This window comes from Protopterus annectens, chromosome 2.part1, assembly GCF_019279795.1.
Source record: "Protopterus annectens isolate FY-2018-M chromosome 2.part1, PAN1.0, whole genome shotgun sequence".
In the NCBI taxonomy this organism is placed as follows: domain Eukaryota; kingdom Metazoa; phylum Chordata; order Ceratodontiformes; family Protopteridae; genus Protopterus; species Protopterus annectens.
Genome location: NC_056729.1, coordinates 1,246,369,928 through 1,246,395,117, shown reverse-complemented (window position 1 = coordinate 1,246,395,117; position 25,190 = coordinate 1,246,369,928). Strand labels below are relative to the sequence as shown.

The window sequence follows — 25,190 nt, the reverse complement described above, 5'->3', positions numbered from 1 at the left end:
CTTAGTTTAGATATTGTTATTTATTTGTTTGAGACTGTCCTGCAATGCTGTTTGAAATATTTCCTGTGGTTTTGAACTCTGATGTCACTGTGAATATATATTTAATATTGGCTTGTTCTTTTATTATTTATTATTAAATATATTTAAACCTTTCATTGTGGCTGATCTGTGTAGAGATATTTAAGTTTTGAGAGTATTTGCATATTTATTTGGTAACACTGTGTGGGCCACTCCTAATAGCCTTGTTCTTGGTCAAACTACCATTTGTGTCACTATTAATATTACGCAGTAAGATTGGACACCCTTTGTTAAGGGCCTTAAAGTAGCTGATAAGGAGTGACTGGTGGCAATAATAATCTTATAGTCTGGGCAGAAAGGGGCATAGCTAGTAAACCTGTGCCACCCTTTCCCAGGTGTGTGTGTGTGTGTGTGTGTGTGTGTGTGTGTGTGTGTGTGTGTGTATATGTGTGTGTCTGTGTGTAAATCAAACCTCAAAGTGTGTATGTCACCTACTTGGGCAGGGACACAAAACACTGATTGGATAGAGCGGGTGCTGGAGGTCTTGGCTTGGTCACTCGGCTGATATCTCAACTGTATAGCTGTGCCAGTGGGGAGTCTTATTGGGGATCTGGAGAAAGGTAGAGGAACCAGCCCCAGACTGACTGTGGTCTCTGTGTGCTCGTAAGGAAACTGCACTTGATGCAGAGTGATGCATCTAGAAATACTGTGTGTGTACTTGTTATCCTCCCAGTGGAAGTCCCCCACTGTTGCCAGTGGTGAGGACTGAGGCTTCTTGATTACTGGTTGGCAGTGGTTGGTCATCACAGTGAAATTCTAAAATTAATCACTTTAACAGTTTAAAAATTTTAAACTTTAAAGTAGTTAGTTCCATAACAAAACGGGACTTGATTATATGCTATATGTTCTTTCCTTGAGAATACTTCATTATCTCAAAAATGTTCTTGAAATGATCCAGTAAATCTTCAGACCCTGGCTGTTTGCTGTGGCATTTTCTCATATTTGTACAAGAGTTCATGTACTTCCAGTCTAAGTGGAAAGCACTCTTAGTACGATGAATTATGAACCAGGAAGACCACCTAACTACCACGGAATGTTTGGCACAAGTAATTAAAAAAACAAAATAAACTGTATATATTACTAAAGTAACCTTAGCGTACCCAGCCAATGAGGTGATTACATTGTATGTTAGGATGGAGAGATTCCAAAAGTCAGTCAACATTATATCACCAGAATTGCATTAGTTCTTGAAAATAAAACTGTTACTTTTGCATCTCTGTATTAGTTCCTTTTCATATTAAAACTAGATTAAATTATGTGCCATAATACAGAGTCATTTACAAGGCTATAAAATGAAGCCAGCTTTACTTAAGTCAAAGTTGGCTCTGTGTCACCTGTGCAAATATCAGTAGATACTTTCTGCTCATATTTGGAAAACTAATTAAAATGGAATTTAACATTAACTTTTACATGCCAACTCTAAATGCGATGACTTATGCAGGAGGCTTCTCTGCCTGTACATCCCTTTACTTAATGTAGTTGTTTCACTTTCTACAAAACTCAGAGAGTATATATTTATACTTGAAGATATTTGCACTGGTGATCATTGTACTTGCAGAGCAAGTAGTACCCACAAAGCTAAAAGACTACAAGTGAAAAGCAGAAAGATTTGTAGAATTTATCTGAAACATAGGAAAAATGGAGATTTTGTACTTCATCCAAAAAATCTGCATTTAGCTGTATTGTAAAATCTGTAGCAGCGTAATAGTTTGGCTTGTCATAATGTCCATAAACTATAAAATTACCACAATCTAATCAAGTACAACAGATGTCATGGTGTTTTTCTTGAAATATGCTATTTTATTGCATTTTATGACTATTTTATAAGCTAATTGCCTAATTAAGTGCAATCAGTGTAGCCAGATATAATATTTGGTTTGTGGAAGTTCTGTGTCAAACCACACTGGAATAGCTCATATAGCCAAGTAAAATTGTGGCTTTTCTAGTATTCTTAGACACAATGGCAGTACAGATCACACACCAAAACAAAACACTCTATTCTGTTGCTTGCTTTTACTTTATTTCTGCAGCCATGATCTTTCCAAATTAGCCTCATCACAGTAACCCTCAGTGAAACAAATCTAAAGCATGATCTGCAGCAAAATATTCATCCTCTGTGATTTTCAAAAGGCTTAGTGGAGTCCAGCAAAATAACACATTTCTGTTTGTTAATAAATGCTTTGATCTGTAATCCGCAAGCTGTCATATATTAGTATATAATGGTACTTTTAATGTGTTAGGTTTCTTTGCACAGATCAGCTGCTGAGAGCAGTGCGATAGAAGATAGTTTACTTTGAGGGATAAGGCCACAGTCACACTTCCTAAGTGACATACAGAGGATGTTGCTGCATTTCCTGGTATTTTTTAAATTCACTAATATCAATTCAATATTTATACCTGTCTTTTTCTAAATCAACAGCTTCTTCTAAAGAAATAAAGCACTTTAAAAGCTGTTAATCTCCTCATTATGAATTTCTAGCCCACCCAGCCGAATACTATGGCGTTAAGCTTTTCCACCCCCATTCTCATTCTGTGCTCCATTAGTCTAATACTGGGAGACGTTTGTTTCCCCTGCTTTCCTATTACTATTATGAGGTGTATCTCTGCTGTCCTCCCTTTCACATTACTGTGCCAGAGTATATTTATATTTTTCACCCACTTATTACTGCCACAGTTGTTTTTCCACCAGTCTCCCTGCCCCATTACACTAAGTTTTATTATTCTCTACCCTCTTCCATTACTGTAGAACATTGTATTTCTGGTCATCACCTTCTTCCCATTCCCATGATGCTGTGCAGTTTCACCCACACCCTCTCAGATTATTTTAATACTTTGCATTTCTGCTCCTATTGCATTCTCATTACTGTGACACTATGAATTTCCATCTCCTTCCATCACATACTGACACCACATCACCATTCCCCAACCATTTCCATTAATATAAAACTGTGTATTTTTGTTTTCCATCCATTTCTGTAATTGTGACACTGGATTTCTTCCCTCACATTTCTCCTTACCAGCATTATTATATTCCTTGCTCTCTCACATTATTTTGACAGGATGCACTTCCACTCACCCCATTCACATTGTTGAGCTTCTGTGAATCTCTATTCTTCATCTGTTTCCCTTCTGTTATGATTTCCATCCCTCACTCTCTTCCATTATGCTAAGCCGTGGTGGTGCAGCAGTAGCGTTGTCGCCTAACAGCAAGAGGTTCTCCTGTTTGATTCTCGGCTGGAGCGCCTTCTGTGTGGAGTCTGCATGTCCTCCCCATGGTCGAGTAGCATTCGAAAGGCATGCGTGAATGGATGTGCCTTCATTGAAGGTTGGGCATCGAGCTGGCACCTTGGCACCGTAAAAATCTACTGCCAATCATTAGCGGACCGGAGTTCCACTGTGGCGACCCCTAACCGGGAAAAGCCGAAAGAAAAACAACAACTACTCTCTTCCATTATGCTGTATATTTATGCTCCCCCCACATTTTTAATTACTTTAATGTTAATTTCCATTTCCAGTTCAATTCCATTTCACCAACATCAAGCTTTTTCTGTTTCTTCCCCACTTCTATTATAGTGACGCTGTCCATTTCTTTTCCCCACCCCACCTGTTACAGTCTCACTGTATATTTCGGTTCCCCACCCACTCCAGTTTACAGTCCCATCACATTTCTGTTTTATCATTGTAGTATGAAATGTTTGCCATCCCTATCCACTCCCATTAAGTAGCACTGTGCATCCGAGTATCCCTTTGATACCTGTCACAGTGCTATGACAATTTCTGTCACCCACTCCCTTTGCAGTAATATGGCACATTTCTCATCCTCACTCACATTATTGTGACATGATATATTTCCCATTAGCTTGGCAGTTTTCATTTCTCTTCCACATATACTCCTATTATTGAGTCTGAAATATTAAATTTCCATTTCCCACTATCCCCTATTACTGGGAAATCATGGCACGTTTCTCTTCTACCCATTTGCTTCATCATACCTTATACCAAACAATGCTTTTAAAAGACCAGGGACAACGAGTTTCTACTTTCTGGGGAAAATACTTCTAAAGTCCAAATTTCGAGTATCAAGAGTTTTGGAAAAATTTGATTTTTATACAATTTGTCATTTTAGGTCAGAACACTCCTTCCCTAGAATTAGAACTGTAAAAAGGGAAGAATCTAAGTGTGCATGAATAGACTACAAAAAAAAAAAAAAAACATTTGACAGCATCCCACATTCATGGATAAAAGTGTGCTTACAAATGTACGATATACTGATTGATTACATCACAGCGACCATGAAACAGTGCACACTAATTTGCAGTTAAGCTGTGATAAAGGACAAATTATTATTCCAAGGGTAAAAATTCAAAGGGGGATATTCCATGGTGATCCTCTGTCACTGCTGCTCTCTTGTCTTGACCTTAACCCATTAAGCTGTCTGCTTAACAGATTAGGTCATGGCTACAATTTGGCTCCCAGAAAACAACAAATGTATAAATACTTCATCATCTTTTTGTGGATGATTTAAAACTATATAGCTCGTCAGATGAGGAACTGAAAGCACAACTACAAGTGGTCAAAACTTTCTCAGATGATGTAAGAATATCATTTGGTCTTGATAAATGTGCAGAAGCAACCTTTAAAGTGGGAAAGCTGGAGCACCAAGAAAATATCCATCTGGGAGACAAATGTGATCTAAAGAACTCGAGCAAGAGGGAGTGTATAAATATTTGGGAACTGATGAAGGATCAACATAAAACATGAACAAAGCAAATAAAACTTAGTAAGGAATATTTTAGAAGACTAAAATTAATACTGAAAACAGCTGTGACATCTAGGAACAAAGTCCAAGCTATAAGCCAATTTGCTCTTTCTGTCCTACCTTACAGATTTGGAGTAATTGACTGGCCCCAAAATGTATTGGATCAGTTGGACAGGAAAACAAAAAAAAAATGCTTCATGCTTATCAAATAATTTATAAAAAATCGTTGTATAGCAAGATTATATATTACCCATTCTGAAGGAGGTATGGGCCTCCTCGAAATTGATTACATGTATAGATCTGCAGTTGTAGGACTGCATATGTATCTACTGACTTCAAAAGATCCAAACATAGTGAAACTTTTAAAACATGAGGAGAATAAGTCTAACATGACTTCCCTGCTTAATTTAGCAGAAGCATATCGGTGTCAAGTGGGAATGGATATCAAACCTGAAGCAAATAAAAATCAGGCAGCAACTGAATGTGCCAAAAACAAAAGAAAGACTATAAGGTGAAGGATCAGATGAAAAGGCAAGAAATGTGTAAAATGCATAAATATAATTACAGGCACAGAAAACTCTTGGAACAACCTCATGTTGATCAGGACTGAACACAGGAATGGTTAAGGAGAAATTAATTTAAACCAAAAGACGAAAGGTTAATATTGGCAGCCCAGGCTAGTGGACTATGTACATTTGGTTTACAAAGTCTATTAAACACGTGGGAGAAACAGACAAATGCAGTTTTTGTAAAATAGAATTGGAAACAGTAGCACGTCTTGTTAAGTATGATACACTAATGGCAGAAGGACTGCGTACTGAAAGGCATAATAATGTATCAAGACTGTTGCATCGGGGATTGTTCAAACACTGTAATACTGAAGTAGCTGAGAAGCATTGGAAACATGATCCACAAAGCATTATTGAAAATGCTGAACTTTATATCACATGGGATTACCCGTTACCTAATGTTCAAAAAACAGATGCACAAAAATCAGATATAGTAGTTCATTAAAAGAAGACAAAAGTAGCATTGATCACTGAAATTCTTACACCCAGGGTGGCCTAATGGTTAAGGTGTTTGCCTTACAAACACAAGGTGCAGGGTTGGAGTCTCACAAGGGATAATTGGCTAGGCTTACAATGGCTCACAAGGGCAATTAGCCTAGTACTAACCTATGAAACCCTATGAAACAGTGCCTTACGTACCAGGATTTACAGGCAGAAATGAGTGCAGTGTGAAAGAAGGATACCCAGACTGTTCCAATAGTTGTAGGAGCAGTGAGTCTTATAAAAAAGAATTTACAATTGTATTTAGATATGTTAGCAATGTTTGTAACTCCTTATGAATTGCAGGAGTCACTTCTGGGCACATTGCGATTGCTGCGAAGACCACTTTTGACTAACATCAAAGACTGAAACAATACTAATTTCATGAACTTTAATCACACTTTGACTTTTAGAATCCCAAAAGATATGGAGAAATTAAACCAGACAGTTCTTTTATAAGACAACAATGAGTTTCCGCTTTCCAGGGAAAATACTTATAAAGTCCAAATTTGGAGTATTATGAGTACTGGAAAAATTGGATTTTTATAGAATTTGTCATTTTAGGCCAAAATACTTTTTCCCCACAACACGCATTCCTTTTTCATTTTTATTGTTTATTATACTGTCAGCTTGCATTATGTGTTCTGTGCTTATAATCTGTTTTAGTTTGTGTCTGTGTATGTATATTTATGTATGTACACAATCACTAGTGAGTTATAATAAAATCAAGCTAAGGAGAAGAAATTGCACTTTTAAATCACGGCTAAAATTCTCAGAATTCATGTCATGAAAATGGAATTTCATTTTTTTAAATCTTAAATTGGTATCCCTGCTCATGACCTTCAGACACATGTATAAGAGAAAAATAAAATCTCCATTAAAAATACTTTGGTAGTTTAGTTTAAAGCATAGACTTTTTTTATAAAAAATTATTATCTGGTAAAAACACATAAAAGACTAGGGATACTTTACAAAAACAAAAACTTTCTCACTGATGCAACTAAAGCTTCACTTGCTACTACCTATCTCCTCCCCACACTTCTATATGGTGCTGCCATTCTTACTAGCCTCCAAGCTTCACAAAAATTAAAACTTGAACATTGCTATAAAAAAGTTGCTAAATTTGCAGCAAATACCCCTTTCAGAACCCACCACTGTATAGCGCTAGAACTGCCTCATCAATTAACATATACACAGCTTCTTACCACCTATAAAATAATCCAACATCCATCTGCATGTCCACCACTAAAACCCATTCTGCACAACCATGTTCTGAGTCTGTCATTGCAGTCCAGTGACCAAAAATTCCTGTCTGTCTACAAACCTATGAAATCTACTGGGCATCATCTGTACTCGTACAAGGTTGCTAAGGATTGGAACTCCCTACCTGTATCCATCAGGTCAATACCCTCCCTCCTGTCTTTCAAAACCACTCTGAAAAACTTCCTAGCTAAAACCTGTCTCTGTTCTTGCTCTAAACCAGGATAAACTATATCCCTAAATGAGAACAGGTACCTTTTCATTCTTTATACCTTCACACTCTCCCTTCTTCACTTACTTCCTCACTTCTATCAAATTCTCTTCCCTGACTTTCTCTCTAAATATACCATAAGCCTGTTTTTCCCTCACTTCATATATGTAATTCTTGTTTGCATTAGACTAACTTACCTTTAACTTCTGTTCAAACTAATGTTTCTCTAAATATTAAATGATTGTCATATAATTTGTATAAATTCTTAACCAGTGTTTTTATATTATGTCTAATTCTTTATAATTATTTAAACTGGAGATGTTTTTCTTTTATTTTTGAAGATTTGTAAAATTATTATTCTTAAAATGTTTTGTAATAATTTGAAGCTTTTCTCCCAGGGCCTCAGGCTTCTACCTAGTCGGACTTTCCTGGTAATCAAATGTCGATAAATAAATAATAAATATAGAATGAAAACACTTCAATAAATAGCCCATAGTTTAAAATAAGCTGTGAAAATGTATTGTAATGATGTTATATCTCATAGGCTGAGCTTTCTCCTTGTTTCACATATTTTTTATTTCTCATCTTTCTGCTAACTGTTGTATTGTTATAACGCATGTCAATATAATATGTCCTATATTCTGCAGTGTATAACTATTTTTTTTTCTACTGAACATGACATTCTTGTATTGTTTGTAATATCACTTATTTTTAAAGTCTGTATCTGTGTGGAATTTTTCTCTATGGACTTCTACCGAAAATGAATTAGAATCCAGTTTGCCAATGTTGTTAACGAAATGTGAATAGAATGAAATAAGTAAATTATTGGTCGCATCACAATCATTCATCAGAACGTGATGATTTTCATCATCATTTTTCACCCTTAGACTGAAACGATTACTTTACAACCTAGAAGGACCTTTCATTTTCACTCTAAAGTCCACCTTCAGGTCAAAACATGGACTTTTGTTTCTGAGGTTCTATCACAAAAATAAAAATAAATAAAATGTTTTGATGAAAATATGAGGTAAAAGATAAGAGCGGCTGAAGTTGTGAAGATGGACTGAGCCTTAAAGATTTGGTCTTCTTTTTTTGGCCATTTTCACTGACTTTTAACACTAATTTGATTCCAGTCTCTCTAAATAATCATTCTTTTATTTTACATCATCTGAGACACAGCAGCTTTTTCATATTCAGATCAAAATGTATTTATCTCTGATCCAGAAGAAAATTTTGTGTTGACTCTGAAAATTTACTTGAAAAATGCAGATGTGAAATTGGTAACTTTTTGAAGAAGTATTTCATAGAAGAGTACATTTCAGGTATGGAACAAAATACTGATAAAAACATCAGTGCTGTAAATCTACATTAACTTTGATAAGTTCAGCTTCACACTGAAGGCAGTTTGTATGGTATTTTTCACCAAGAATACACAATGTATGCATGTATTCATACCATTTCATGTCATGAATACAATACTTCTCCCTGTGAGAGTGTGTGTTTTTCTACCATCCCCTTGCTGCTCCTAGATCACCCTTCTGTCACTAATTTAGAGGTTTCTGTTACCTGCCTACTGGCCCTCCTGAAGGCCTTAGTACCCCAGAGGAGCAGTAGGAACCAGATGCAGTCATTCTCAGACTACAGACTGGTTCATTGTATGGCTGTTTGTCTTCTTACTGCATTCAGATAGTTGCCAGCTTGCATAGTTATCTCACAGCCTTCACCAGGCACATAACAGTCATTACTGTCATCACTGCCCAAACAGAAAAACAAGGCTGTGATGCTGGCCCTGGCTGGTTTCTATTACACCTGGATTCATAGCTTAAACCAGGGCCACCATCAGCATAGTTGGGGAATAGTCCCTTGCACCAACAGAGCTGGCAATGCATAGCAGCATTGTTGGAGAACAATCCCCAGGACAACAGAGCCTATAGCACCTTACCTCCAAGATCCATCCCAAATTGTGTACCAAACTGTGTCATGTTCCTTGATGACCCTTGTCACCCTAGCAGTTTAGAATTATGCTGAACTCAGTATTAAAGAGGTACACACAGTCGCAAGGCTGATTTGCATCTATGTATAGTACCTAATGGTTGATCACAATTCAAAAAAAGAGTAATCAGATCAGCACAACTAGCTAATAAAGTCAATACTTGTTAGCTGTGTTTTTTTAAATCATCGGGAAAGAGAAGGTGAGAAGTCTTTACACACAGCTTGTGTGACTGAGGTGCTGTCTAGGCAAGATTCATGAAATTAGCATTGCAACATTGACTCACACTTGTAAATCATGAGTTGCACAGTTATTGTCATATACCACCACAAATGTTTTATTTGCATTCCAAGCAGCATTCATGCATTTTGTAGCTGTAACTGCATCTCCCTGCTACTGCTACATACACTTCAACACACAGCGAATAACAATAATAATTATTTAATTTTATGAAAAAAAATAGTTATGTGCAAAGCTGCAGGATCTGCCAAGCAACACCCACCTGACGTCATTGCTTTGTAAGGTTTCCAGAAGGGGAAAAAAAAGCATCGCAGTAAGGGAGTGCTGAACTAAATCGCCATATAATTTGGCTCATCATGCCAAAATATCTAACTAATTATTCAGGAGGGCTGCCTATTCATCAGTTATAACATTCTAGCTCTAAAATACCTATTTTGAGCTATGTGTTTATGAAATTGTTACTCTGTTTGGAAGCCGACACTGACATGTTTATTTTACTGCAATTATGTTTTAGCTTAAATTGACACATTTCCTTTTGATTTGTTTTTATTTTAGATAATTTAAAATTCTAACTGGATAATAACAACCAATGTATGCTGTAAAACATGTCTTACACTGAAGATGAGACTTTTCTTTAAGATGACACTCTATAGTAACTTGAAGTAATTAAATGTATCTGGTTTAATGATACTTGAACAATTTTTTTTGTCTTTTTCTCTGTTTTGTGCTACATTCTTGTTTGGTCTCTAAACTGCAATATACTTTGCTTAACCTCTTTGCCAGATATTCATCCCCAGACTATTACTACTGTTGCACAGACTGACTTTACCTGTTTGTCTAGTAATATCTTATAAATGTGCATGTTCCCTCTGTTACTGTCTGAAAGAGCTCTCAGTTCCCCAGTGCCAATCATTACACACTCATATCTGAATGTTTAGGTTATAATTTATACAGTACTCATCCACTTACTGCTTTTATGCTCTTATTAATTTCTCATGCATTACTGCTTATACATGCAAACACTTACTTAAATGTCATTTTAAATTTCTCATAAGAGATAGCCTTAAGTCACCTTCAGGATGTTCACTGCTGCATTTTCTTTTTCACTTGTTCATAGCCGAAGTCATAGTTTTAAAGTATTCCAAGATCAGTTCACTTAGCCAGTTAACACATACATAAAATGATGTGCTGTCATACAATGAGGTGTAAAGAGCATCGTATAGCTACATCACATTAATTATATGGGACCATCTACCATCTGTATGATGTGCTGTTGTTATATTAGACTTGATGGTCATTTAGATAGTTGATTCTTTTCTCATATTTACACATTTACTGAAATCCAGTCATCACTTGGAATCTTCATGTCAATATGTTAGTGGCTGTTTATTTTCATATTCATCTCTGGAGTTTTTCATCAGAAGCACTTTTGTTTCTAAAGTGTGCCAAATGTGACGATGGTGGTATAACTTTATAGCAAGCACATAACATCCATAATATGTAAACAATTTAACAAATTTTTATTAATGTCAACCAGTAACAGTACTCAGAAGACATCAGAGAGGTAGAATGGAGAGAACACATTGGGTAGGTAAACATCAGAGAGGTAGCATGGAGGGGAACACATTGGGAAGGAAGACATCAGAGAGGTAGAATGGAGGGAACACGTTGGAAGGGAAGACATCAGAGAGAGAATGGAGGGAACACATTGGGAAGGAAGACATCAGAGAGGTAGAATGGAGGGAACACGGGAAGGAAAACAGAGAGGTAGAATGGAGGGAACCCACTGAGAAGGAAGACATCAGAGAGACAGAATGGAGGGAACACGTTGGATGGGAAGACATCAGAGAGGTAGAATGGAGGGAACCCATTGGGTAGGTAAACATCAGAGAGGTAGCATGGAGGGGAACACATTAGGAAGGAAGACATCAGAGCGGTAGAATGGAGGGAACACTTTGGGAAGGAAGACATCAGAGAGGTAGAATGGAGGGAACCCATTGGGAAGGAAGACATCAGAGAGACAGAATGAAGGGAACACGTTGGGAAGGAAGACATCAGAGAGGTAGAATGGAGGGAACACGTTGGGAAGGAAGACATCAGAGAGGTAGAATGGAGGGAACACGTTGGGAAGGAAGACATCAGAGAGGTAGAATGGAGGGAACACGTTGGGAAGGAAGACATCAGAGAGGTAGAATGGAGGGAACACGTTGGGAAGGAAGACATCAGAGAGACAGAATGGAGGGAACCCATTGAGAAGGAAGACATCAGAGAGACAGAATGGAGGGAAAACACTGGGAAGGAAGACATCAGAGAGACAGAATGAAGGGAACACATTGGGAAAGAAGACATCAGAGAGGTAGAATGGAGGGAACCCATTGGGAAGGAAGACATCAGAGAGACAGAATGAAGGGAACACGTTGGGAAGGAAGACATCAGAGAGGTAGAATGGAGGGAACATGTTGGGAAGGAAGACATCAGAGAGGTAGAATGGAGGGAACACACTGGGAAGGAAGGCATCAGAGAGACAGAATGGAGGAAACACATTGGAAAGGCAAGGGAGAGCTACAAGGAGGATAAGGAGGTAACAGCAGTGCAGGTGGCAAAGGCATTGACCTGACTATTGCAGGAGGGCAAAGTGCAAGGACAAGATGGGATCCTGCCGAGCATCCTGAAATGGGCTGATAGGGTTGTTAAAATACCTGATATACCAAACCTAGAGGTTTCTTTGGAAGGATAACCTCAGGGGACTAGAAGAAAATGGTTGTAATACCTCAGTAAAAAAGCAGAGCAAGGAACAGTCCAAAAAACATCATACCAAGAACCCTTACTTAGTGGTGGGCAAAGTGATGAAGTAGTCCTACAGGGCTCAGATGTAATTCTAGTAGGGGTTATCAGCAAGTAGATCATTCCTTATATACTAACCTGATCCAGTTCTATAAGTTGGTCACCAGGGAAGTAGATTCTATGAATGTAATTTGTCTAGAATGAGAAAACTGAATGTGCGAAAATGGGGACTTATGTGTCTCAGAATATTCCCTTTTCCCTGATGAAAGGTGATTTTGTAGTTCATAGGTTCATAGAAAGGTACTAGACTAGCTGCTCTTGCAGGCCATTTTGAGCCTAGCTAATTTTCCCTTTTTGTGCTCGAAATAACTTATCTCATTTGGTTATAGATTGGCCTTACCCATCCCAAGGTTAATAATTATATATTACCCCTTATGAGAATAACTGTAATTGTACCATAGATAATTTGAGGGTACCCATACATGGGCTAAAACATTTAGGAGCTGCCTCTGTCCATTAGTAGAATAGGGGGTAGTCCTGCAGTAAATTTTCTGTTTCCAATCCATATATCTTAGTTGTACGTGAATATGTACAAGGATGAACTTTGTTTTCTCTGGATGGGTCATCTGTTCCAAATTAGCAGCATCCTCTGATAGATATACCTGTCCCTCCAAACTGTTATGCTGATCTTTCAAATCGTAGCACTCTGTAGAATACCAACTATAATGACTATATATATATATATATATATATATATATATATATATATATATAGGGCTTTGCGTTGCGTCAGTCAATATAAGACATGTTGTTTAGGTCTGGCATCCTTTTAGTAAGGTACCTCGGGGACATTCCAGTTGTTGTATGTATCTGGACAGATAAATGCCAAGGGGGTATTATAATAATTGGCCTAATGAGGGCTGAGTAAAGAGACACAATGCCTTTGTTTATAAGTTGTGCAATATAGAAGGACTTTCTTAAAACAATGGAAACATTTTAGTCAAAAGTTAGGTCACTGTTTACCTAAGTTCTCAAATCCTGAACAACTGGATCAACTCTTAGGGTCATATTGTTAATGTGGCAGTTCCCTGAGATAGATGACGCTACAATAATGCTTTTTTTCGCATTTAGCTTTAGTCCATGAATGTATACTGTATATAGCTGGTATAGATAGGTAATAGGGTCACTCTCCACCACATTGAAGAGTGCAGGGGTTTACCACTTGCAAAAAATAACTTTAAAAGAGAACAGTGATTATCAGCATTTGTTATTCTCTTTTAGTTTTACTATGAGTTTTTCATAGTTCTGGGATTTGCATTTTCACAGTTAGAGTTAACAATAGGAAACTCAGGAGTAAATGGTAATGACAGGTGGTTTTCCAAAAGCCTTGCTCCATAATGCAGTGGATTAGAGTCCTAACTGCAGCCAATGTGAATAGTGTTTGATTAGTCCCCTCAGCACTGGAAGAGTCAATCAGAGAGGGAGAGGAAAGATGCATAGTTCACTCACCTGTCCTGGAGGTAAGGGGAGGGTTGCATTAACTCAGGTAGCACATAGAGAAGTGCAGTTTTTCTGGTGGAGATCAGAGAATCCACTTTCCATACTTCAGTGTTGAGGACAGGAATGCTTGCTGGCAACATCCCTTACAGAAGTGAGGGATGACCAGCATGGTCCCCATCCCCCCCACCCATGCTTAGCTGAGTATGCTTTGGGGAAAAGGGCTATAAAAGGGAAAAAATAAACTCAAACCACCTCTAATGGTTGCTTGAATGGTGGTGTGTCCCAGCTGAATCTTGTTCCAGTGATGGTGAACAAATGGGCCAAATAGCTGGCGGGAGGGGTGATCATCACTTCGGTATCTGACTTGATGCAAGGCATACATGTAATAGAGGCTTGGTCTCTTTTGCAGATGACAGAGGATTTAATGGTGGGGACTAATGGCATATGAATTGAAAGCCTGAAGATTGACCTAGAGAGGCTAGTAGTATGGACCTTAAAAGAGATTTCATTGCTAACTAGTAACTAGCCAAGATAAAATTTTATTCAGCATTCTGGTGAAAATTATTATACTAGGTCACAGAAACAAAGCTGGCTCAACCAGCATCCTATGCCAGTACACAACCCCCCTCCTCAGCTCACATGTAGAGCAAAAAAAAAAACAAAGGGTCTATATCATATGAGCGAATCACACAAATTGCGAACGCTCATAATATCAAACGTACTGGACCTGAAGTGCTTTTTCTGAGATTGAGGTACAGCGAATAATGGGATATTTTCCCCTTCCTCACTGCAGTGCGATCTCAGAGTTAGAATATATATTTAGTGGTGTATGTGTGTGGGGGGGGGGGTGCAGCCCCTCCTAATAGGAAGTTGAGGTCCAATATGTTCGATATTATGAGCGTTCGCAATTTGTGCGATTTGCTCATATGATATAGACCCAAAGAAAAAAGGGGGGCCTCTGCAAAACTGTAGGATGCCAATTAGGATAGCTTTCTGTAGAAAGTACCCAATTTGTGTGCTGCCCCCCACCCCCTGTTCCCCCTTCAAGTGAAGCGCGAAAAAGAAAAAGTCTGCTTCTTCTACTGGCACACCAGGCAGGTAGCCAAATACATGATAACCCCCCACCCACCCACCCACCTTCCCCAGCTGGTCTGGTCCTGTTTCAACATCCTGCCCTCAACTCTCCTTCACCTCATTTTAGTAAAAAATGCTTTTTTTCTTTTAAACTGCAGCAAAATGGTTGAAACAGTCTATACCCTGTACCGAATGCTACAGCACTCAGATATTAGTTTAAAAAAAAAAGTTATACCTTGCATGGAGCACTACAGAGCACAGGTTTTAGGTTTTTAAATAAAGAAACATATATTTTCTCTTTTAAACTCTAGTAAACTGCTTGCTACAAATGTAGCAAGCAGTTGCTACAGTTTATTCCCTGCAAGAAGCACTACAGCGTTCAGGTTTCAGTGAAAAAAAATATCTTTTTTTAACTTTTAAACTATAGCAAAAGCTAGCAGTTGCTACAGTTTAAACCACACACACACAGCGTCACAATGCTCAGCTTTGACCAAAAATGCTAGGGTCAATATTATAACAGCAAACGAGCAAAAGATTGAACGCTGTTATATCGACCACAAAAGAATGAAAAAAAAAATAGCGAACAGCCAGAACAGCAAATTTTTTTCCCAGGAAAAAAATTTGCTGTTCCCAAAAAAAAAAAAAAAAAAACACACTAAACACTATTTTAAGTCTCCCACATCCCCTTACTTAAATATACCAACTCTGAGATCGCACTACAGTGCCAAAAATGGCAAAGTGACGGAAGTGGCCAAGCGACTTCTTTCCCAGGGAAAGAATTTGCTTAAAAGCTGCTTCGTAATTTTGCATTTTCGATATTTACAGTTCGACGAAGATGCTTTCGACATAATGCGTCTTCGTTCTGACAGGAACCCAAATGCAATACCAGCGTTTAAAAGCAGTACCACAGTAAAGAGCATTTGGGAATTGAGATGTGGCTGGATGGCTAACACTGCATCTGGGGCAGTTGTCTGCTTCTTCCCACTCTATCAATGGTACTGCTGAGTCCAAGTCATTTTTGCAAAAATGTCTGGAAAGTAGCATTGTTCTGCTCTGACAACACTCCGTCCATGAGGAAATGGGCTTTCACTGAACCTGGCTTAGCACAATGGAATGAACTCCCCAATGTAATAAATTGTCATACATTAGATGGCTTCATGGCTAGAGCAGATGCTGGTATACATGTCTTGACAATGGAGTCCAGAGTGAAGAAGGCAATAGAATAACCAGGCACTGTTTAAGCTACAGCTGAAATATTGTTTCTGGAAGCCTTATAGTGAAAAGGGGGTAACTGAGCTAATCAGGGTGCAGAGTAAGGTGACTAGGATGGTGAAGGGAATGACCTTTAGGGAGAAGCTAAGGGAGCCATCCCTTGTTTACACTGTGGCACTGAAGAAGCATAAGGATATGATGTGAGTATATGTGCACTAAGTGAAATGCATGATGGGATTTATTTATTTATTTGCATTTGTTAACTGGTTGGGTGGGCTGATCCATGGACTGTTTTCAGCAGTGACACAGGTGCCAAATTATAAAACATTGTGCACATATATAGTATAAAGCCCATGAAATAATTGAAATACAAAGCCAAAAAGAAACACCTTACAGTAGAATGTAAATAAGAAACGTAAATGGAAAATCAAAGTTACAGATAACAGAAATGAAGTAAACAACCTAAGCACAATAGATAGAACACTTATAAGCTAGACATACATGCCTTACATGATATTCTGCACCCTGTGGTGGAACATGTTCCCATTGTAAACAGGCAACTAGAAGAGCACCATTGCATATGTGGAATTATACACGGTATATTAACTGAACAAATATTTCTATGGCAGACTAAAAACATTCTTGTACTGGTTCATAACTAAAACAAACTGCAGAGAAAAGATCAAGGGACTTTAGTAGTAAGGAGAAAGAGAATATACAAGTACTGTAGCAGTATGTAATGAAAAATTAGTCTATGTAGGTTAGCGGCTGATGAGTGAAACAGGGGTAAGAGAAAGGGGGAGGAAGGTTATAGAACAGTTTGGTGGATTTATAGGGGGAAAAGAAAGGAGAGAGTAGACAGGTGAGGAAAAGAGCAGCCGATTAATGGAATGTAGGTTGAGGTTGATGTAAGTAAGTATAAGAAAGCATTTTTTCAAAGAGAAAATGGTTGACAGGTCACATCCACACAAGAATGTGTGGTAGATATTAAAAAAATGTTATGCATAAATAGTGTCGAACAACAACAGAATATGCTGTCAGATGCACTGTTATAGTAATCTGCTCTCGGATACACTGTTATAGTAATCTGTTAGGCAGTTGTACTTAATATTGTGGGGCCAGTGTGAATAGTACAGAATTACTTTAAACAATCCTCTCCTAATTCATTTACCACTTTTATGCATACCTATTAACTGTCCCTGATTTTGCAGAATGCCCTTGATTGTAGCTCGTATTTTTGCCCTGTCCCTCGTAGCATATTTGATCTGGTGTATTACTAAAGATTATAGTAAGTGAGCAGTGCCAGACATTAGAATTTTATATTTCTTATACTTCTGAAAATCTGTGCTGATGCAAGACCTGTTCTATTAACTTTTTTAATTCGAGCAGAGTAATATTTAAATAAGTCCCTAATTTGGGGTCTTTGTCCTCTCATTAATTTTTACTTTGTCCAGGTTTATTGAGCAAAGTGGTTGAGAAGTAAGCTTTCATGTCATGCAACAAAATATTTCAATGACCATTTTTTTTGTATGAATGGCACATTTAACTTACAGTATTCCTCTGTTTCTCTTTGTTATAGTAATATTACCAGCTTCGAGTGTTGACAGCGATTCAAACTGTGCCGGTAAGTAAGTTTGGGCTGTTCCCTAATTTTTTCTCTTTCTGTGCTTCTTTTTGTGTTTAATTTAAGCTAACCACTATGAACTTTGAGTTTAGGAACAGAAACAGATATTTTTGTGAATACTTCCTAAACTAAACATTGCAGTAGTGATAATAGATTCTTTCTCATCATCCTTAAATTCCAAGGGTATTCCTTTTGTGCGAATCTGTTCTCTCCAAGCTTGGATGATTGTATTCTCTCACCTGCTAAACATTCATAGTATGCATATATGAGTCCCTTTACTATGCAATGTAATTCTGGCACACAAGGAAGGGGAATTCATGGAGATATGGGCAACATGCTGAGTTGAGTATGCTTGTTTGATTTCTCTTGGTTTAATGTATAATTCTGACTCATGGGGACGTTGAATTCATGGAGCTCCATTTAATCAAGATTTATGTTGCATAACAAATCTGGAAAATGAGTGTGAAGCCATCTCTGAGTTAAAACAGAGAAGAGATAAGTAACAGAGCTAGGCCCACTGAGATAGGAAGACGTTAGAGTGCATACACCTACAGAGAAAGCACAGCTGCTTAGAAACAGATTACACTTAGGTATGTTATTGTATATCCTGGACCCCCACTTCCAGAACTCAGTCTAATTAGCACAGAACAAGTTGTGCATCTTGTGTTAATTTCTGTAAGACACAGTTAAAGCATATTGAAAGCATTAATGCGTCTGTGTTATGCACTGACGAGACATCGCAGATTGACTGACATTTTGTTAAGATGTCTTTATTATGCCGTGCTCCGTACAGTTGTTCATATCTTATTATCTTACTTAGGAAAGGAGTGGTAGATGACAGACATCAACAAGTAAAATATATGAACCACTTCCACCAGTTTTGACATTTGATGCAAACGTGCCACTGTCCATCACCAAAATGTGTAGGTAAAAAGCAGACAGCATACATCTCAATAGTCTAGGCCTGCAGAACAGTATCCCACTATCCCTAAAGAACTGCATATTACATGTAGTAAGGAGGAAGTTAAGGTGGGATCAGACCAGGGAATATTATTTTAACCAGTGATTTTTATTTCATGAGTGAGGTTCTGTCAAGTAAAAATGTATGTGACATAGCAACTTTAAACAGATTTGAAAAACACAATGTTTTTAAATGGAGGGATTTATAGACATTAATTACTTCTGTTTTAGAGCCGTGGTGGTATGGCGGTAGTGTTGTTACCTCACAGCAAGAGGTTCTCCCGTTCGATTCTCGGCTTGGCTTGGGGGAGTGCCTTCTGTGTGGCGTCTGCATGTCCTCCCCGCAGTTGGGTAGCGTTCGAAAGACATGCGTGCGTAAATGGGCATGCCTTCGTTGAAGGTTGGGCATCGAGCTGGCACCTTGGCATTTCATAAAAATCTACTGCAAATCATTAGTGGACAGGAGTTCCGCTGTGGAGACCCCTTAAAGGGAAAAAGCCGAAAGACAAACAACAATTACTTCTGTTTTAGGAGCTCTCCTACCATATGTATTAGTAAGCATAGCCCCACGCATATCAGTATCGTCTGTGTATCATCCTAACATGAGGGGTCCTGCAGTGATAGTTCTTGGTCATACTAAGGTGGCACTGAACTGTGCCATATGCAGCACTAACCTAATGTGGGACCCAACAAATGATATGTTATGTCTGTTCCTCCTCCATGCAGTGCCAAGTTGTAGGATTTGGAACTGTACCACATATAATATGACGCCCAACCATAAACGTTTTGTGAAGAGACTGGTTCAGCGCAGATTTATTCAGTTACATTTGTAGGGTGGAGGAACAGTACCCATGTTACATGAAAATTATATATGGGTTACATTATTCATATGTATTTATTTCGAAAGATGTGTAGAATGGGCGTGCCTTCCTTGAAGGTTGGGTGTCGAGCTGGCACCTCGGCACCTGTAAAAAAAATACTGCCAATCATTAGCAGACTGGAGTACTGCTGTGGCGACCCCTAACCAGGAAAAGCCGAAAGAAGAACATTTATTTCCCTTTATTTTACATGCAAATGAAAAAGAACACTAGGGTTCCTTTTCTTTCACAACCTAGTTCGTATCAATTACTTATTTGACATGCAGTACAGTGAAATAAAATCAGGAAAACTCCATCCAAAACTGAGACGAATGCATTTGTCTTGTGTCTTGATATTTTATTGAATGCTAATAAATTAGAATCACTCTATTTAAATTCTTATAGCAGAAAATGGCCATCATAGTGATGGCCTTACTGACATGATTTTCTTTTTTCATTCTTGTTTTCCTCTTCCTAAAGTACAGTTTGGGTCCCATTGATAGGATACCACTTAGACTTTATAAATAACATTTTTCCTTCATTTCGTTATAGTGATAGTACTGTGATACACTGACATTTTGCATCTCCACAAAAGCAAGAGTCAGTACTTTTTTAGCAGAATTACTCTGGTGTTTGCATACTGCGGGCTTGTAAAAGTCTTGCATGGTCAGATTAAAATTTGTTCAGTGCTAAAGAGGTTAAAAAGCATTGCAAGTAAAGGAGAGTTTGAGTACAAAGCTTGTCACTCAGATGCTCCCTCACATTCTTGTTAGATGTAAAAGAAGGCAGTTCAATGACTGACAGTCGTTACATCACAGAGCTAGTAAGACAGTTAACATCTACCTGTATTTTTTGAAACTGAAGGGTGTCTGGCTACTAAACATCCAGGTAATGTTATTTGGATAAAAATAACTGGATAACATTACGTACAGTACAGGGTAAGAGTTTTACTTTATATATGGAGCAGAGTTAGGGTTTCCTTAATTCATCAGACACTTGATATGTAGCTTAATATCATTTCATAAACAACATATATAGAGAAATGAAACAAAAGATACCATTATATTTGATGTGATTGTACGTAGCTCTTTTACACTAAAAATAGATATTTTATGTGGCATGTCCTATTAGATGCAGTTTCTCTACCGCATGATTTCTCAGACTTTGTCAAGGTCAGTCTGCCCTCTAATCAGAGTAAAATTCTTGCTTATCTCTATACATGTCAGGAAAATGCGGTCTGCCTTAGCTGACTGATCTTTAGTGTATCACCAACAATCCACCAAGTATGATGTTAACACTACCTAATAGACTGTGGTGATGCATTTAAGTAATTAAAATTTCAGTGTACATAGTTTATGCAGGGGGATAACCCCCCAACACATGGATGTGTGCGGGTGTGTGCGTGTGTGTGTGTGTGGGGGGGGGGGCAGTTCTACTCCTACACCCTTGATTTCTACCACCAAAGTTCCAACAGCTTGAAGAGAAGGGTAACATGTAGTTTGTCTAATTCAAGTCACTGTGATCTGGGGGGTGGTAGTAGTGTGTGTGTGTGTGTGTGTGTGGGTATATATACATATATACATAAATACACAAATACACACACACACACACATATATATATATATATATATATATATATATATATATATATTTTTTTTTTTTTATTATTATTATTTTACATTTGTTGACCAGGATAGTCCGACTGGATACATGCCCATTTTCAGCGGAGGCCCGGGGGGGGGCGCTCCGCAATAATAAAATTAATAATAGTAGTAGCATTACAATAATATTTAAAGAGAGCAAAGGAGATAGATACAATGCAAAGGACATAGAGATAGATACAGTATGTCAGACAGTTCACACAGTAGGAACACTAATACATATGCAGAAAGTTAACGTGAGAGATGAATTAGGATCAGTACACAAATTTAGAGCACATTACGGCAACAACCGTATAGAGAAATGTTAGACTCAGGAGGCATAACTGTACATTAAGATATAACACATCAGATGGGTGGAGTATCTGCTTGCTGATGGTCTACTAGCTAAGAAAAGGCCATAAATGTTAAAATGAGTTCGTCAGGGTTTAGGCATGGACAGAGCCCAGTTAGCTCGTAAGTATTTTTTTAGGCCTTTTTTAAATAGTGGAAGAGAGAGTTCTTGGGTAAGGTTTGCAGGAAGAAGGTTCCAAGTTTTACCCACCCAGTTAGCAAACAGGGAATCACCTGCTGTATTTTTGGATTTTAGTTTTTGGACTGATAGCTTGTTGGACGAACGAAGTGGCCTGATAGGGTTATATGGGCTAATAATACTCTTAAGGCTTGGGGTTTTGTCCGGATGGTTAAGTATTTTGTGAGCTACTGTGAGCTGGTTAAGCTTAAGTATGGAAGGAAATTCCAGCCAGACAAGTTCAGTTAGGTATTTAGAGTGGTGTGTCCTGTATGCCATACTAGTGGCAAATCTAGCTATATGGTAGTAAAAGGCAGATAATTTGCCGAGGTTAGCTTTAGAGAGATTTGAAAATATAGGTGAGGCATATAGGAGAGTAGAGAGGAGATGGTTTTGGGCAATAGCACACCTAGCATAATGGGTTAGAAAAGGTTTGACCTTATACAGGGATCCCATTTTTTTTGTTGATGGACTTAATCATATGGTCTATGTGTGCATCAAATTTGAGGTTAGCATCTATGATAACTCCAAGGAGCTTCATTTGGTTGTCAGGAGAGATGATTGTTCCATTGTTAGACTTAATAGTAAATAAAGGAAGAGTAAATCTAGAGGTGGGAGAGAAAAGCAGCAGCTTGGTTTTGTTGGGATTCAAGAGAAGTTGTCTATCGGTTAGCCAGTTTTCTATACTGTTAAAAGTATTCTGGGTTAGGGTTATCAGATTGGCTGGTGAGGTGGAAGAGCAAATCAACATGGAATTGTTGGCATATTGAATACATTGTGCCTTTGGGATAGTAGTATGAATGTAATTTATGAAGATAGAGAAGAGGAGGGGACCAAGAATGGAGCCCTGAGGGACTCCTAAGGAGACTGGGAGATGTGATGACAGTTTGTCCTGCCATAGGACAGCCTGCTATCTACCCCATAGATAGGACTGAAACCATTGTAGAGAGTGATCCTCCAGGACAGCTTTCAAGGTATTAAGCAGAAGATGATGGTTGATCATATCAAAGGCCTTAGAGAGGTCCAGAAAGAGAGCAGATGATAGCATGTTGTTGTTGTGATTAAGATTGATGACATTGCTGAATGATAAGAGGGCTGGTGTGGTGCTATGGTGTGGTCTGAAACCATGCTGGGACTCTGTAAGAAGTTTATTGTGGTTGAGGTAGTCCATATGTTTTATGTGGTCACACTTTTCCAAGAGTTTTGCTAGAGGTGAGAGAATGGCTGCGGGCCTGTAGTTGGACAATTCTGTGGAACTACCTCCTTTATGTAGGGGTATTGCAAGTGAAATTTTCCAGATGGATGGAATGGTTACCTCGGAAATGGATCTATTAATGAGGATAGAGACTGGGATGGCGATGGCATCAGCAGCTAGTTGCAGGAATTCAGCTGGGAGGTAATCTGCTGCTAGGGAAGTGGGTTTATGTTTTTAAAGAAGGGTTCATATAAGGGTAGTAGAGATAGGTTGGAAGCTGAAGGAGAAGTGGGTTACAGGAGGCTTTGAGCTATCAGATTTGTTATTTTCGGTGGGGCTGGGGGGGACTGAGTGAGGGGGGGGTTAGTCTTGGTAGTCAATTGTTGGGTGGCTAGTGCCTGGTTATTTTCTGTAAAGAAGCTATTAAGTGTGTTCACAATAACCACTGGTGTTTCATCAAGAGCAACTGATGGGGTGGGAGTGGTAGTACAATCTGGGTGGAGGAGGTTATTTAGTCTAGCCCAGAACTTTTGGGGTTTATTTTGATGCTTTTGTTGTAGGCGGTAGTAGTGTTTTTTTGTCTGCTATGATAGATTTTTTAGTGTCATTCCTTATTTGACGGTATCTGATTAGATCTATAGGGTCTCTAGTATTATGTCAAGTGGACCAGGCCTTATTCCTATCGGACATTTTAGATTTTGTGAGTTTAGTTAGCCATGGAGCAGTTCATCTTTTGGCATGGATGGTGCAAGTAGGGGCATGGGAGTTAAGGATATTGAGGAATTTAGTGTTAAACAAGGCCACAGCCTCATCTAGTGACAGTCCTTTAAGTTCAGACCAGTTGGTAGCTTTTATGTCTTGTAGAAAGTTATCTAGGTTAAAGTTTTTTCTGTTTCGTGTCCCTTTATAGGTGTGGTGATGGGTGAACTCAGCTTTGAATTTGATAATGTAAATGAGGCAATGATCACTGAGGTCATCAGGTAGTGTGCCTGAATGGGGCATCTGCGGGTCACCATTGATCAGGATCCAATCTAGGATACTACCTTTGTCTTTATTTTTGTTATACCTAGTGGGGGACGATATGGTTTGAGTAAACCCATGGAGATTTAAGTGGTTGCTAGGAGCCTCTGGACTGGATACATGTCCATTTTCAGCGGAAGCCCGGGGGGAAAAGCTCCACAATAATAAAATTAATAATAGTAGTAGCATTACAATAATATTTAAAGAGAGCAAAGGAGATAGATACAATGCAAATGACATAGAGATAGATACAGTATGTCAGACAGTTCACACAGTAGGAACACTAATACGTATGCAGAAAGTTAACGTGAGAGAAGAATTAGGATCAGTACACAAATTTAGAGCACATTAGGGCAACAACTGTATAGAGAAATGTTAGACTCGGGAGGCATAACTGTACATTAAGATATAACACATCAGATGGGTGGAGTATCTGCTTGCTGATGGTCTACTAGCTAAGAAAAGGCCATGAATGTTAAAATGAGTTAGTCAGGGTTTAGGCATGGACAGAGCCCAGTTAGCTCTTAAGTATTTTTTAGGCCTTTTTTAAATAGTGGAAGAGAGAGTTCTTGGGTAAGGTTTGCAGGAAGAAGGATCCAAGTTTTACCCACTCAGTTAGCAAACAGGGAATCACCTGCTGTATTATTGGATGTTAGGGTTTGGACTGACAGCTTGTTGGACGAATGAAGTGGCCTGATAGCTTTATATGGGCTAATAATACTCTTAAGGCTTGGGGTTTTGTCCGGATGGTTAAGTATTTTGTGAGCTGCTGTGAGCTGGTTAAGCTTAAGTATGGAAGGAAATTCCAGCCAGACAAGTTCAGTTAGGTATTTAGAGTGGTGTGTCCTGTATGCCATACTAGTGGCGAATCTAGCTATATGGTAGTAAAAGGAAGATAGTTTGCCGAGGTTAGCTTTAGAGAGATTTGAAAATATAGGTGAGGCATATAGGAGAGTAGAGAGGAGATGGTTTTGGGCAATAACACACCTAGCATAATGGGTTAGAAAAGGTTTGACCTTATACAGGGATCCTATTTTTTTGTTGATGGACTTAATCATATGGTCTATGTGTGCATCAAATTTGAGGTTAGCATCTATGATAACTCCAAGGAGCTTCATTTGGTTGTCAGGAGAGATGATTGTTCCATTGTTAGACTTAATAGTAAATAAAGGAAGAGTAGATCTAGAGGTGGGAGAGAAAAGCAGCAG

General features: G+C 38.4%; 1 protein-coding gene across 4 annotated transcripts in view; it reads left to right on the top strand.

The window, feature by feature from the left end:
• Positions 1-25,190, top strand: part of SEMA5B (semaphorin 5B) — a 3,270,261-nt gene that overhangs the window by 3,195,827 nt on the left and 49,244 nt on the right. For all 4 annotated transcript variants that reach the window (XM_044062778.1, XM_044062776.1, XM_044062777.1 and 1 more), the window contains one exon: positions 17,737-17,781. In XM_044062778.1, the coding sequence (XP_043918713.1) occupies positions 17,737-17,781 (45 nt within the window). The remainder of the gene's footprint in view (positions 1-17,736; positions 17,782-25,190) is intronic.